Genomic DNA, 14,854 nt, shown 5'->3' on the forward strand with positions numbered 1-14,854 from the left:
GGGTAATCTAGGATTTAACATATAACCTCTTTAATTATAGGAGTGAATCATTAGTTTAGCCCAGCAGCCTATGCAAAACCAGGAAATTATCTGGCTAGGCATTAAAGTTTAAGACCAATTGTTAAAAACAAAACAAGGAGTAGTGAGTTCATTATGTTGTGATGAAGTAATAAGAGCAAAACCAGTGCTGTAATCTTTATCTTGTTTGGATAAATTCAAGAATGATGAAAATAATCTGAAGATTGTAGATTATCCAAGAGGGAGAACAGCCACTTGATACAAACTCTGTCCATTAATATGTCCCATTAATTAGTTCAAAGGAAGAGAGCAGCATGTTAGTGAAATGTTTGCTGAATGGTAGCTAGACACAAGCAGTGGAATAATGTTCTATTACAAACCATTTGATAGTATGCTGTTTCTTAAGAATAGCACAATAGGTGCCTTGACCATAAATGATGTGTTTGTTCATGAGGTAAATAGGTAGTACATATACATATTTGTATGCTTTATTTCCATTACATGTGTTAAATCAACAATGTGGGGAGGGTGTGGTTCAAAGTGAGGTGACACGTTTCTATTTAACCATGCTCCCGAGATTAATGTTTCTTAACTGTCATGGCAATGGAGGTGCATGTTGCATGGATAAATGTAGTTGATCTGATTAGTCCAATAACCTGACTATCTAGAGCCATGTGGCTTTATTAGCTCTGCAGGAGAATTAGGAACATGGCCTGAAATAACATGGAACATTGTTGTCTAATTATTCAATACCTTCCAAAATTATTTACATAAATAGGCAATGAAACATTTGTTGATGCAAGCCTTTTGTTGGTAAATATAAATAATAGCTGTTTATACTCTTTCTGTTCAAGAAAAAAAGACTTTTTGTAACATAAAAAAATATATACTTCATTTTATAATAATAAATAAATGCAACTCATTGATACCTTCCTGGCCGCCCCAAGAAAACCATCACTCCTCCATTTCTGAGATTGGGCTGGCACAGTCCATTTTCCAGCCACTGTATGACATTCATAGAATTGTAGTGTTGGAAGACACCCCAAGGGCCACCTAGTCCAGCCCCATGTAATTCCCAAATCTCAACTAAAGCATCTATGACAGATGGCCTTCCAACCTCTGCTTAAAAACCTCCCCTGAAGGACGGTTCACCACCTCTTGTGGGAATCTGTTCTACTGTCAAACAGCTCTTACTGTCAGAAAGTTATTCCCAATGTTTATCCAGAATCTCCTTTCTTGTAACTCTCTTTCTTGTAACTCTTCCAAGGAAGAGAGCGGCATGTTAGTGAAATGTTTGCTGAATGGTAGCTAGACACAAGCAGTGGAATAATGTTCTTTTACAAACCATTTGATAGTATGCTGTTTCTTAAGAATAGCACATTAGGTGCCCTGGCCATAAGTGATGTGGGAGAAATCAAGCCTGCTCAATCTTCCATGGGGCAGCCCCTTGCATATCTCCTCTCAGTCTCTCCTTTTCCAGACTAAATATACCCAGCTCCTTCAATGGCTCCTCATAAGTCTTGGTTTATGTTGTCTTATGCAGAGTCAGACTACTGGTTTTTCTAGCTGTATTCTGACAAGCAGTGGCTTCCCAAGGTCTCCTGCACAAGCCTTTCCCATCATTGTGTACCTGGCGATTTAGGTATTCAAAACGAGAGCTACCTGAACACTAAGCTGTATGTCCCCCACTTCAGTCTTCCCTTGTCTTGCCCTGTAGTAGAGGCTGTTAAGTTAGTGTTATTGTGTTAGCCCAGGATATTTTGCTGCATGAACCTGAGTCCAAATGGTGCCTCTCCTATTAGGGCTAACACTTTGCAAAGTCTTGCTGCACCATTCAGGCACTGGTTCCTGCCTGGATCTTTGACTTGCCACTACTGCCACAGTGCTGTCTGAGATAGGTTACTTCCCCTTTCTGCATAACATGGCCTGCCCCTGAGCCTTCATGTTCTCCATCTCAAGAAATAAAAAATACCCCTCTCAGTCTTTACTACCCATCAGGGTTTTTTGATAACACATGTATTATATTTCAGCTATGCGTGTTTGAAGAAATGTAGCATCTTTGACAACTGTTAGTGAGGATGAAACACCTTTATATATAGATAATAACTGAGCAATGCTACAAGAGGGGGGAATTGTGTTTCCTGACAATTTTTGATGTGGATATGCAAGTGAAGTTCTAAAGAGCTCTTGTTTTCCATTGTGATTAGTCATCACACTTTCCTTTCTCATATAAATGCAGAGGTTGAGCATTACTCATAGTACAGAAATTCATCTCTCTCTCTCTCTATATATATATATTTTAACCAAAACTTTGTAGGTTTCTGGAAGCCATTAAATAGCATTGTCTGTATAAAAGAAAATGCATATTTAGGAGTGAGGGTAGAAGAAAATAAATCCAAATTTATGTAAATCTTATTTATTTATCCCCTGCATTTCCAAAGTGGTAAACGATACATAGGCCTAGTTTGCATGACCCGGTATGTCTCCTTTTACGTAATGGGGCCACACAGATGTGCAGGCTCCTGGAAGGGAGCTCATAGAAACTTTGCTCCCCCCCATCCTTTTTCTTTTTCATTTTTTTTTTATTATTTCACACACAAAAAAGAAATATAGAAATAAACAAATATCCATCACCTCCTAGCAACTAAAAAAGAAAGAAAGGAAAAACAACAGTAACAACACATTAAATAGTGCTCATAATACGTTTAACATAAAAGTGATTTTTTTTCTATATAACTGACTTCCCTTCTACTCCTTACTTCTATTTCTCATCAATTATTCACTGCCATATTATAACAGGTTTTGGTTTTGATATTATTTATTCTATCGGTTTTCCATCAAACTTAAAACTCCTGCTGAAGTTATTCAAATGCTGCTACAGACTTCAAACTGTCATTACTATTTTTCAGATAAATTTTAAAAACTTCCCATTTTGAGATAAATACTTCCTTTGATTTATTTTTTATTCTTTCTGATAAGTTATCTAATTCCGCACATTCAATCATTTTTTGAGTCCACTCTGATCTAGAAGGGACTTCTTCGCTTTTCCAATTTGTCGCAATGAGTATTCTTGCTGCAACCGTAGCATAAGGAAAACATTCCTTTGCTTTTTTTAGGGATATCCGAATCTGTGATTCCCAGTAGGTAAGCCTCTGGTTTTTTGCTGAAAGATATTTTAAACATTTTTTCCAATCCTTTTTCCACCTAGCCATGCTGAGACTGTAGCGAGTTGTCCAAACCAGGGTTTTTGGTTAATCTCTCTCCTAACCATGAGCTGCCATCAAGAAGAAACCATAGTTTGGCTTAATGTGTTGTGCAAATCAGGCCAATGTAAAATGTGTAATTATCTTTCCAACCCATTAGAGAGCAAACATACTAAAACTCTTTAATCATAGGTGTATTTTTTCATGGAACTAGTTGTCAGCACTGAGAAATGCACATTAAATACTATTCTGGGTACTTCTACTGATTTTATGCTTTTTAAATCACATGTTCATCCTTCCTTTCCTCCAGAGGAGCTATCAAGTGCCTCTTGTTTGTTCTCACATGTATGTAAACGTGACAGAGCGGCTCTTAAAGAGAGCCTGCAAACTTGTTGCAATATAATGTGACTCTTTCAGTAGAGAGGAATTGACTGTGTTCTCTGCTGTGGGAAAAGCTTCCATGTGCAAATCCTCTGGGGATGTGATGTTTCAGGTGACAGGACCTTTTTTAGATGCATCTAGATCAGATCTAAAATTGGCGTAAAATTTGCCTTCTTAAGTTAAGAGACTTTATTGTGCCTTACCATATTTAATTTGGAATCGCAGCTCAAACCTCACACTTTCTGAACTAGCGCAGAAGTGCTTCTTAACAGTTTAAGAAGGGACAGAGTGGTCATCTACTGCATTAAATTTATTGGCAGTAGATTCAGGACCCTTAACGCAATTCATTTAAGTGGTTTCATTCACATTGCACCATCTTTTGCTTATAGTATTGATATGAGTTTGTAGGTGCCATACACCCATAATCATGTTGTTGTTTAGTCGTTTAGTCGTGTCCGACTCTTTGTGACCCCATGGACCAGAGCACACCAGGCACTCCTGTCTTCCACTGCCTCCCGCATTTTGGTCAAACTCATGCTGGTAGCCTCGAGAACACTATCCAACCATCTCGTCCTCTGTCGTCCCCTTCTCCTTGTTCCCTCCATCTTTCCCAACATTAGGGTCTTTTCCAGGGAGTCTTCTCTTCTCATGAGGTGGCCAAAGTATTGGAGCCTCAGCTTCACGATCTCTCCTTCCAGTGAACAATCAGGGCTGATTTCCTTAAGATTGGATAGGTTTGATCTTCTTGCAGTCCATGGGACTCTCAAGAGTCTCCTCCAGCACCAGAACTCAAAAGCATCAATTCTTCAGTGATCAGCCTTCTTTATGGTCCAGCTCTCACTTCCATACATCACTACTGGACCCATAATCATAGCAAGTCTTAAAAGCTAATCAAGCCAGGCTAGCTTCCTGGGTGATGGGTCATTAAAAGAACAAAGAAAAGAGTCCTCTGTGCCAGATAACAAATGGGTGGGGCCCCTCATCCAGTGCTTAGACAGTTGGAAGGACAAAACCTGAGTCTTTGAAGGGAGAGTTGGCTGTGATATGACCTAGAGGAAAAAGAAGCAGGCTGGAAAGTCAAAAGAGAAAGTCATGGCTGATTTCTGCTGGCATCCAAGGCTGTGGGACCAAGAGCCTTTTGGGGTGTTGATGCTGTGAACCCCTCCTTCGTAGGTTCAGGTTATATACGTGTGTTTAAATAAACCTTGTATCAAAAAGGTCTCTGCTGTTCCTCATTCCAAAGGAAACACAGATCCTGGGTAAGCGCCTGAACCCCCTGGAATCTTGCACTGCTCAGAGATTGGGGTGGTGTGCAACAGTATGTTCTACCTTGGCTTTCCTCCTCTGGCTATTTTTGAAGATATGCAACAAACCACAACTAAGGCTACTGTGGCAAATGTTTCAACAGGTACTGCGATGGCTGCAGGAGTCCTGTTGGAAAATGAATTACCCTACTGTTCTCTGGTATCAAGCAGTGCATATCTTGCAACCATGAGTTCAGGTAAGTGGGCTTTTTTTGTGGGGGAGCTATTTTTAGTAAATTAAAATGTGGGATAAAACAATGAAAAAAACCCAGGCTATTCTTGCAAATCGTGATGTTGAAAACCAGATATCGCCCAGCCCTAGTCCCACACCCACACATAATTTGGATTTGTAGATAAGGAGCAACATTGGTCTTTCCCATAGATGTTCCTGTTTGTGTTTTCCCTGCTTTTAAATTTGTTGATTCTAATCTGTTGAACCTGTGTTTTTTTAAAAAACAACAACAACAAAACCCTGCCCAAGAATTGTGTAAAAGTACACAGTCAAGCAATTGTAAATTTGTTTCTGCAGTTTTCTGGTTTTGTGCAAGTTTAGAGATATAGATATTACCCAGTGGAAGAGGTTCCCCCTGTTTCTTCTCCAATATACTTCATAGGAGGGACTAGGGTGGAAAATCAGCAGCTGCCCCAGAAGCAGTGCTGGAATAATAGCAGAATGTAACAGAGGGAGGATATTGACAAGGCAGGATAACAAATGACCATTGTCACGACATGTAATTCTGATTCATCATTTTGGCAGAGTGCTTTTAAGGGCAGTGAATTAAGAAAACAAAAGTTGCAGAATATGATTAGGCCTTTTTTCTCATGTCCGAATCTCATGTTCCTAATTGTCCAAAAAAATAATAATAAATTGATCGGAGACCTGGGATAAGAACTCTCTCCTCCTTGCTACTACAGGGAGCTACTTTGGATAGCACTGTGATCACTATTTGCTGTTGATTCAGCAATATCATGCCAGGTTCTGGGCACCGCTAAATATTTCAATTAAATGTTTTACATTTTTTTTTAATGAGAGAGATTGTTTTGATTCTGTGGAGAAGTCTGTACCTTTTGGGTTTCTTCATTTCCTGTTTCACCTGATTTCTGTTCCTTCAAAAAGGATGGGCAGGGGGAGAAATGACATAAGTACGAGCTCCTGAGGATTGGGCACCAGTATGACTGCTCCAGGTTATGCATGACTTCCTACACATGGCTGTGCTGAGAGGGCCATTTGGGTTGGGAAATGTATAAACTGGGGTGTAGACAAAAAGGAAGTTGGAAGCTATGTGAACCAGTTGGCACAGCTACGAGATTTCCAGTAACTCCATTTGTGAAGTAGTCCAACACCTTTTAAAGTGAATTAAAAGACTTGTCCTGTTTTGCCATTAAATTATAGTTAAGAACCTCAGTTGGACTGAAAGAATATGAGTGACTTCTAGTGGTTTCTGGTGGAAATTTAAGGTATATTCACAGAAATTCTCTGGTGGTACAATGTGCTGTGACAGGCATGTACTTAAGAGTGCAGTCTGTTGTGTATCTGTTTATGCATTGGGAATTCGTGGTGTAGAAATTCCTACTGGAGACTAAGTAAGCAAATGTATAAATCCATTTTTGGATTGCTGACATATTCTTTGATGATAAGTGCTCCCAGATACTGGCAGGACCGCTTTGGATTGCTTTGTTGTTCATACTATGAGGAATTATTTTATCCCTCATCTGTTTCCAACACCCTTCAAGTAGTATCTATACATTCTTTTACAGATCTCATAAAATAGCAGGATAACTTTTTTTTTTAAGAGTAGTGTTGCTTTTTATTCCTGCTGATAAAATATTTTACAGATCTCAGTGTTTCTTTAGAAAGCTTTATTTCTACACTAGCATTAAAATTAAAATGCATGATAGTTATTTTGCTGGGGAAATGAGTGTGTTATATAATTTCTCTCCAAGAAAAGGTTAATTCCCCTTTTCATCCTTTTACATAAGGCTCTCCACGCACTTCTGATTTTCATCTTCCAATCCGGCATGGGATGTTTGTTGACACCTTAGTCACGATTTCTTGAATTGTATTCATATCTGAGGGTTTTGTTTTTGTTTTTAAAGAAGAAGCCTCTTCTTGTCCAGGCTGTTGAGGTCTGTACTTCAAATTCCAGAAACCTTTCCTGTTCATAGTAAACTATTTGGGAGTCCTGCTGCAGTTTGGAATGATCTGCTTCAAGTGATTCTAATCCTCATCGGCAGTGGAACAGTTTGTCCCACACAGAATCAATGTATATAGAATTCAGCTGCCAAAAGGGTAGCTGCCACTAGTGAGTTCATTGTTGGTTTCTATGGAGACAGAGCAGCCTATCCTGAACAGCTATTAGATCATACAGAAAGATGCATGTCTCTGTGCAAGTTCAGTACTGAGCAAGTCAGACTTCTCATTCAGTTTGACTTCCTACAGCATTTCTAAACTGCTCCAAGTGGTGGGTGACCATGCAAGGCTCACCCAGAAGACGCTTGACAGTGAATATTTTTAGCAACTTTTTTCAGGGCCGGAGACATTCCTCCTCTGATCCTCTTCTCCGCATACTCCAAAGGCGACGGAGCTCTGTTGTAGAGGTCCTCTCGACTTCTACGCATAGAGTTATGGTGGCCATTTCCTCTGTAAGCCCCGAGGAGCTAACTGCTGCTTTCCATGAGAAAAAAAGTAAAGTATTGGCAATTTCCTTTCTATAAACTGGACTTGGGTTTTATGGCAATGTGTCTAATCTTGTTCTCATAACTAATCATAGATGAAGTTCTTGAGTCTTTACTTATCGGTTTATACCATCCTAAAAGCTTAATGTTATTTTTCATGGAATTTTAGTTGAGAAAAAAGCATTTGCTGCTTCTAGAAAAATGACTGACAATTACTTTATTCAGGAGCTGCTACATACAAAGACCCTTGAGAGGGAAACGTTAAGACAGAAGCCAGTTTTCAGTAAATGGTTTAATGATCCTGATTGCTTTGCCTGCTTTGAAATATATACTGCATGCATTCGTTTTTATATGATTCACAAAAGTTGTATGATGAAAGATTTTACTTGGTCTTGCCTTTTGTGTTGCAGGAAGGTCTAGGCGTCCGACTGCGAAATACACAAAAGTTGGAGAACGCCTTCGCCATGTCATTCCTGGTCATATGCAGTGTTCTATGGCATGCGGTGGTCGTGCTTGCAAATATGAAAATCCAACTCGGTGGAGTGACCAAGAACAGGCTGTGAAAGGGCTTTACTCTTCCTGGTAATGTGAAGCAATTGGCTTCTACTAGAGTTCTAAAAATGTTGCTTTTAAATGTCAAAGGTTACCCAGAGTTACTTGTGAGCAAGTCCCATTGAATTCTATTGAACTTCTGAGTAAACAAGTTTAGAATCAGGCTCTACAGTCAGTGAAAGAGAACTAGTTTTATATAGATTTAGATACTTTATGGTTTAGATGGGCAGACCAGCTTAAATACAGTGCTAGTAATCATATTTTACATGAACTACATATGTGGAACAGGTAAGGTTCCTTTTGAATTATGTGTCTTTGACTTATGCTCAAAATGTGTATGTTAAAATTCTATTGGTAGCATTGGCTTTTGCTTTTTGTAGCATGGTTTTAATTTCAGAATTTTTTTTACCACAAACCATATTTTAATTTAATTGAAATTTTAGAATTGAATAGTAAGATTTAGATGTAATGATAGCATTCCCAAGCACTAGAGTGCTATTTTATAAAGCTGTTAAAAGAACATTTTAAAGAAATGTATAGTTATTTTGTGCATGGATATAGAAATAGAAATCTGAATATTCTGTGCTATCTACATTCTTATCACAGTATCTTGCACCATAGTGTAATTTTGTTACATAACGTTTTTCAACTAGAGATAATAGACATCAAATGGTTTAAAAGCACATAGTTATCTAAGGTGGCATGGTTTGTTATTAGAAAATTAGAGCTGAACACTAGCTAGGAAGTATTTTAACCCATAACTGCTCACTTCTTCTCTCCCTGCTCCTTTCCAGGATAACAGATAACATTTTAGCCATGTCTCGACCATCAACAGAACTTATTGAAAAATATAATATTATCGAGCAGTTTCAAAGGTAAAAGAAATAGACTGGTAATGAATTATTGCAGTTCTTACAGCTGTAAATCTGACCTATTATTTCTTTCCTGCGTTGGTTTGAAACTGTTCATAACAATTATGAAGTAAGAAGGAACGTTGGTGGGGATATTGATTGTGGAAAAGCATGCACAGCTCAATAATGTGCCTTCTTTTTCTTTGCCTAAGATGTGGCATAAAAACAGTAATTAACCTTCAGCGTCCTGGAGAACACGCTAGCTGCGGGAATCCACTGGAACAAGAGAGTGGTTTCACCTACCTTCCTGAAGCTTTCATGGAGGCGGGAAGTAAGTTTGCTCCTGCTGTTGTTCCTTGTTAATTATAAAGTGTGGTGCTTACAGGCTGTTTCTGCCACCTACTTCTTGGTGGCAGCTAGCTGAGAAACGTTTGCCAAAGAAAATAACTTGCAGCTAATGAGAAAGTTGAAGAAATACACAGCTCCACTATGGAGCATTATAGATACTAAATCTCATAAACAGCCATAAAATAAGCAGCTGAGAGTGGATAGCTGTGTTCAGTATCTGCAGCTGTGCATTTCACACATTGGCAAAGCAATAGATTTGCATGTGGCTTTTATTGCCTCCGCTGCAATCAAAAGACTTTCCCTTCCAACGAAAAGACACTGTTGCTCATTTCGGTAAGATTGACAGCTGCTAAGAAAGTGGGGATTCTGTTACTTCCCAAAACATTATGTTACATTGTGGTGTGTGTGTGTGCGCGCGCGCGTGTGCACACACACACACACACACACACACAGCAAAATCCTTGCTTGTTACAGGTTTGATATGCCATGTTTTGTGTGAAATGCCTTGACTAATTTGCAATGTGGCATTTGCAGTTCTCATAAGACGACAGACTAAAATGGAGGAAGACAAATACAGGCTAAAAATTCTGAAAAGCTTTCTTAAAACAGATCCTAATATTTTTGTTGCAATATGAATACAATGAGCTGTGTATGGTCTTTTGATAATAATGATGTTCTAAACTGTTTTTTCTAGTTTATTTTTATAACTTTGGATGGAAGGATTATGGTGTGGCTTCTCTCACTACTATCCTCGATATGGTAAAAGTGATGACTTTTGCCTTACAGGAAGGGAGAGTAGCTATTCATTGTCATGCAGGACTTGGCAGAACAGGTAAAAATGCTCAACTACAAATTCACTGAGAATGTATTGTTATAAAATGCAAAATAATGATAATTTAGATTCCTTGATTCCTTTGTAGATTCCTTGATACATTCATATAATGAAGTCTATTCTGATAGAAATGCTAGCACAACGCCCTCATTGTTTCAAAGGCTGCATGCATGCATTTTTCACAATTTTCTTCTCAGATGTGCCACACAACTCCCAAACTGGTCTTTGTGTTCAAAGGATTTGGCATGAGAGCTTTCGTAAAGGGGAAATTGGAGGTGGGGATAGCATTTCTAGAGGCACTTGCTATTTAAGAAGCTTTTGTGCCATATCCATGAAGTGCCTTTTCAACACCATCCCACTTTCCATGCTCATACTTAAAAAACCCTACTTAATTCTTTTACAAAGTATCCCTCAGGCATAAGTGTATTCATCTAGCCCTTTTTGTAAAAAAACCCAAAATGTGGTAACAGGAACAAGGCCACTCCCTCCTTCCCCTTATAGGCACCAATGCCTTGCAATTTTGCAGATCTTTTGCTTTATTATTGTTAAGAACTGCTTTCTCATTCCTCTAAATCAGGGGAAGCACTGCTAGAAAAGCTCAGTAGGTGCCTTCCCTGACCTCCATTCATTCATTAGTAAAGACCTATTTGTTTCCAAACCAATCTCCCAATTTTTTCATCTCCTGTTTTGGGTGATGATGTAATCCTTAAGTCAATTTGTTTCCGCCTGCTCAGTGTAGATGTTTCAAGGTTGTTGGTTTCTAATAATTTTTTGTTCTGGAAGCTTTTTCTATGTTTCTATAGCAAATAAATGTGCAGTTCTTTATATAAATAAACAAGTATGGTGCAGGGGGGGGGGGGAATAATCTGGAGGAGCTCCTACAAGGCTGAATTGATTTTCATAACTGGAAGGAACATGAACCTGCATCTGTACGCTCTGTGCTATTTTGATAATTACATTTTTGTTTTCACCTAACAAATTTAACATTTCTTTCTTCTTTCTTGTCCTTTACTTACCTTCCAGGTGTTTTAATAGCTTGTTACTTGGTTTTTGCCACACGAATGACAGCAGACCAAGCAATCCTTTTTGTCAGGGCGAAAAGGCCTAACTCTATCCAAACCAGAGGACAGCTGTTGTGTGTACGGGAGTTTTCGCAGTTCTTGATTCCTCTCAGGAATGTTTTTGCATCCTGTGAACCCAAAGCGCACGCCGTCACTCTTTCTCAGTACCTGATCCGGCAGCGGCATTTGCTGCACGGTTATGAGAGCAGGAACCTCAAGTATGTGCCAAAGCTTATTCATCTGGTTTGCAAATTGCTGTTGGACTTGGCTGAAAACCGGCACGTGATAGAGGAACTTGTGGACCTTCCCGACCTGTCCGCTGAGATTGAAGAGACCGTGTCTCAGCTAGCTTCCACGCAGCTTGATAAAGAGCTGACAAGGCAAGACAGTAGTGCTTCAGAGCCCCTTTCTCTCTCAGGAGCCAATCCTCTTCATCCCAATGAACATGAATGTGATCCTCTTTGGAAGAGGAGGAACGTTGATTGCCTTCAGCCTCTGGGTCGTGCAAAAAGGCGCCTGAGCTACAGCGACTCAGATTTGAGAAGAGCGGTGTTTGTCTGTGAGCAAGGAGAGACCCCCTGGTCGGTGCCTGTGCAAGTGCCACTCTGCAGCAAAACAAACCCGCCGAACAATTGCCAGACTCTCAAGGTTGATTTAACCCAAGAACTCTTAATCCGTAGTACATTTACTTTCTCGTGTCAGGACAGGACGCCTTTAGATGGAAAAGAAGCCAATTCTCCATTTTTCCATAAAAGCAGGTATCCCGGAGAAGTGCAGCGTAGCCAAACCTTTTCTTCGGGCCTTTCGAGTGATCGGAAGGAAGAGGAGGCGGAAGAAGACGAAGAAGAGCTAAAAGCACTAAACTATAATTGTGGCAGAAAAGCTAATAGCTATGGCAAAAAAATGTGGTCCTCCGAGGACTCGGACGCTTCGAAAGCAGAGCATGAGATCCGCAATATTCGGGATCTCTGTGAATCGATCCCCCATATCGTCGTGCAGTCAGAACTAACTCTGGAGGCACGAAGAACGTTGGCAGCCAAGGCCCTGGCAGATGTGAACGAGTTTATGGGATCAGAAGAAAAAGAGCAAAAAGTGGAGATGTGGCAGGTATTTTCATTTTGTAAATGTTGCACACGTGTCTAGTTCAGGAGAGCACCTCCAGGAAGTGGGGGGGGGGGGAATCCTATAACATCTTTGCTTTCAGAGAGCATAAAGTCATACCAGTAAAGGCCATTCTTCCTACTGAAGCTTATTGTCAGAGCTGGCTCCGGGTCCCAGCTCACCAAGGACCAACGCTAGCCGGTAGTACAGTATCAAAGTCTTTATTGAAGAATAGTCTCCATTTACAAATCTCAGCGTCCCAGCTCTACGTCTGAGCTTTAGACCGGCGAAGCTCTATCTGGATCTCCGCCCCCTGTGCACCAGCTTAAAACTCTAATCTTACTCCACCTCCTCCTTCTCTCTCTCTTCCTCTGGGTCTTACTACCCCCCGGGGTCTCTTCCCTCCTGGACTCTTCTGACGCAGAGCTGGACCCCTCTGACTCCTCCCCCTCTCTTCGGCGTGCTTTAGGACCTGGCTCCCTACCCGGGCTGCCCACCTTGCCGCCCTCCTGTACATTTGAACTTGGCGCGCGCGCGCGTTTAACTTTCCTGATGACCGTTTCCTCGCTCCCTGACGAGGGTGTGGCCACTCCTGCTTCACGCTCTCCCTCTGCCTGCGCGCTCCCTGATCCCGATGCCTTGGACTCCTCCCCCCTACTGCACTCTGGGGGGGAAGCTGGTCCGGATTTCCAGCTGTTACTCTCTGAGTCCCCTCTGGCCCCTTCTTCCCGAGGTGTCCCCCTTGCCCTGACCATGGGGGCCCCTTTCTGTGAATCCTCCGAGTCACTGGAGAGACTCAGAGACCTCGGACTACTGTCGCCGCTGACATTTCCTTCCGACTCCTCCCCCTCGCTCTCCGTTTCTTCCCTCTCCTGTGACTCTGCTCCTGAACCCCTGACATCCATCCCCCCCTCGAAGCCCCCCCTTCCCCCCTCCCCTTCCTCCGGCGGGGGTGCTGGGTGCTCCGTCGTTGTGGGGGTGAATGGTGGATACAGTTCGTCCCCCGTGGCGTGCATCCAGTTAGAGAAATCCGGCTCGTCCTCCATGTCTTCGCCGACCTCGTTCTCCTCTGCTTCCATCTCCGTGCCGCCATGCTCGAACCCAACGTCCTCCCCCATCACGTCCATGTCCCTCTCACCCTCGTTCCCCTCTGGGTCCGTTCCCTGCCAAGGGCCCCTCAGCCACCTCTCCTCTCCTCGATTGTCCCACCAAAACGAGCGGTCTGAGGCAAACCCCGAGGGCGAGCCCTCCGGTGAACGTGTTTCTAATGCTGGTTCTTCGTCCGATGTGAATCCCTGGAACGTGCTGGTAGAAAGCGTGGGTGTGAAAAGCCAGTCGTCGAAATACTCGGCTGGCATGGGCCTGTGTGGGAACAAGGCATGAAACTCCTCTTTGAGGAGAGGCTCGTCCAGGGCATAGTCCGGCACCCAACTGTTGGCGCTGGCCGGGGTACCTTCCCTTGCGAGAAAATATTCTACTCCCTCCTCCCCCCATCTCGAGTCCAAAATCTCTGTGACCTGGTTGATGGGTTCTCTTCTTGGCGACTCCCTCCTTGGGGGGGCCTCCCTATACGGGTCTGGTGCCGTGCCCTGCGCCTGAAATCGGTGAGGTGCTTTGTAGGGCGTGAGCACCGACCTATGGAACACTGGGTGCATTCTGGATCCCTCCGGAAGTGTCAACCGGAAGGCCACCGGATTGATCTGTGCCTCAACTAGGTAAGGTCCTAGCTGCTTATGTCCGAGTTTCTTCTTAGCTAAAGATCTGGTCGGCACTGCGTGGGCCGCTAACCACACCCAGTCTCCCACCTGTATGTCTTCACCAACCCTCCTGTGCTTGTCAGCCTGCAGTTTGTATGCGTGCTTTGCAAGCTCTAATTGCCTCCTAAGCTGATCGTGGACTTCCTGCAATTCCGCCGCCAAGACTTCCGCTGCCTGTGGCTCCCCCTCCCCCAGTTTCTCTAATCCCGGGAAGGTTCTGGGATGCCTCCCGTTGTTGGCGAAGAACGGCGTCACCCCTGTGGACACGTGCTTCGTGTTGTTGTAAGCGAACTCAGCGAGTGGCAGGTAGTCCACCCATGTCGTCGGCTGTTGATTTGCATAGCATCTCAGGTACTGCTGCATGATGGCGTTGACGCGCTCCGCTTGTCCGTTGGTCTGCGGGTGTCTCGCCGACGCTAGGTTGATCTTGACGTTCAGGAAACCCATCAGCTTCTGCCAGAAGCTCGAAATGAACTGGCGCCCCCTGTCGGACAAGATAGACCGTGGCAGTCCGTGCACCCTGAAGACGTGGTCTATGAACAGTTTGGCGGTCTGTTCTGCCGTGGCCACCTTCGCGCACGGAATGAAGTGGGCCATTTTAGTGAACATGTCCACCACCACTAGCACTGCCGTTTTACCCCTCGAGCTGGGTAAATCCGTGACAAAGTCCAGTGCCACCCTCTCCCACGGTTCGCTCGGGGTCTGCAGCGGTTCGAGCAGTCCTGCCGGAGGTTTGTGCACTGACTTGGCCCTTTGGCAAGTGTCGCACC

At 42.7% G+C, this 14,854-nt stretch overlaps 1 protein-coding gene across 2 annotated transcripts in view; it reads left to right on the forward strand.

The window, feature by feature from the left end:
• The window catches only part of PTPDC1 (protein tyrosine phosphatase domain containing 1), a 38,543-nt gene that overhangs the window by 12,844 nt on the left and 10,845 nt on the right, over window positions 1–14,854 (forward strand). The window contains exons 2-7 of one of the 2 annotated variants that reach the window (XM_083421148.1): window positions 5,011–5,103; window positions 7,993–8,164; window positions 8,929–9,009; window positions 9,198–9,316; window positions 10,028–10,165; window positions 11,189–12,333. In XM_083421148.1, coding sequence (XP_083277274.1) covers window positions 5,019–5,103; window positions 7,993–8,164; window positions 8,929–9,009; window positions 9,198–9,316; window positions 10,028–10,165; window positions 11,189–12,333 — 1,740 coding nt within the window. In that variant the 5' untranslated portion in view covers window positions 5,011–5,018. Of the gene's footprint in view, window positions 1–5,010; window positions 5,104–6,817; window positions 7,593–7,992; window positions 8,165–8,928; window positions 9,010–9,197; window positions 9,317–10,027; window positions 10,166–11,188; window positions 12,334–14,854 lie in introns of those variants that run through there. The other variant, XM_083421147.1, reaches the window with a different exon arrangement.

The sequence above is a fragment of the Podarcis tiliguerta genome, assembly GCF_965153285.1.
Source record: "Podarcis tiliguerta genome assembly, chromosome: 2".
Taxonomy (NCBI): Eukaryota; Metazoa; Chordata; class Lepidosauria; order Squamata; family Lacertidae; genus Podarcis; species Podarcis tiliguerta.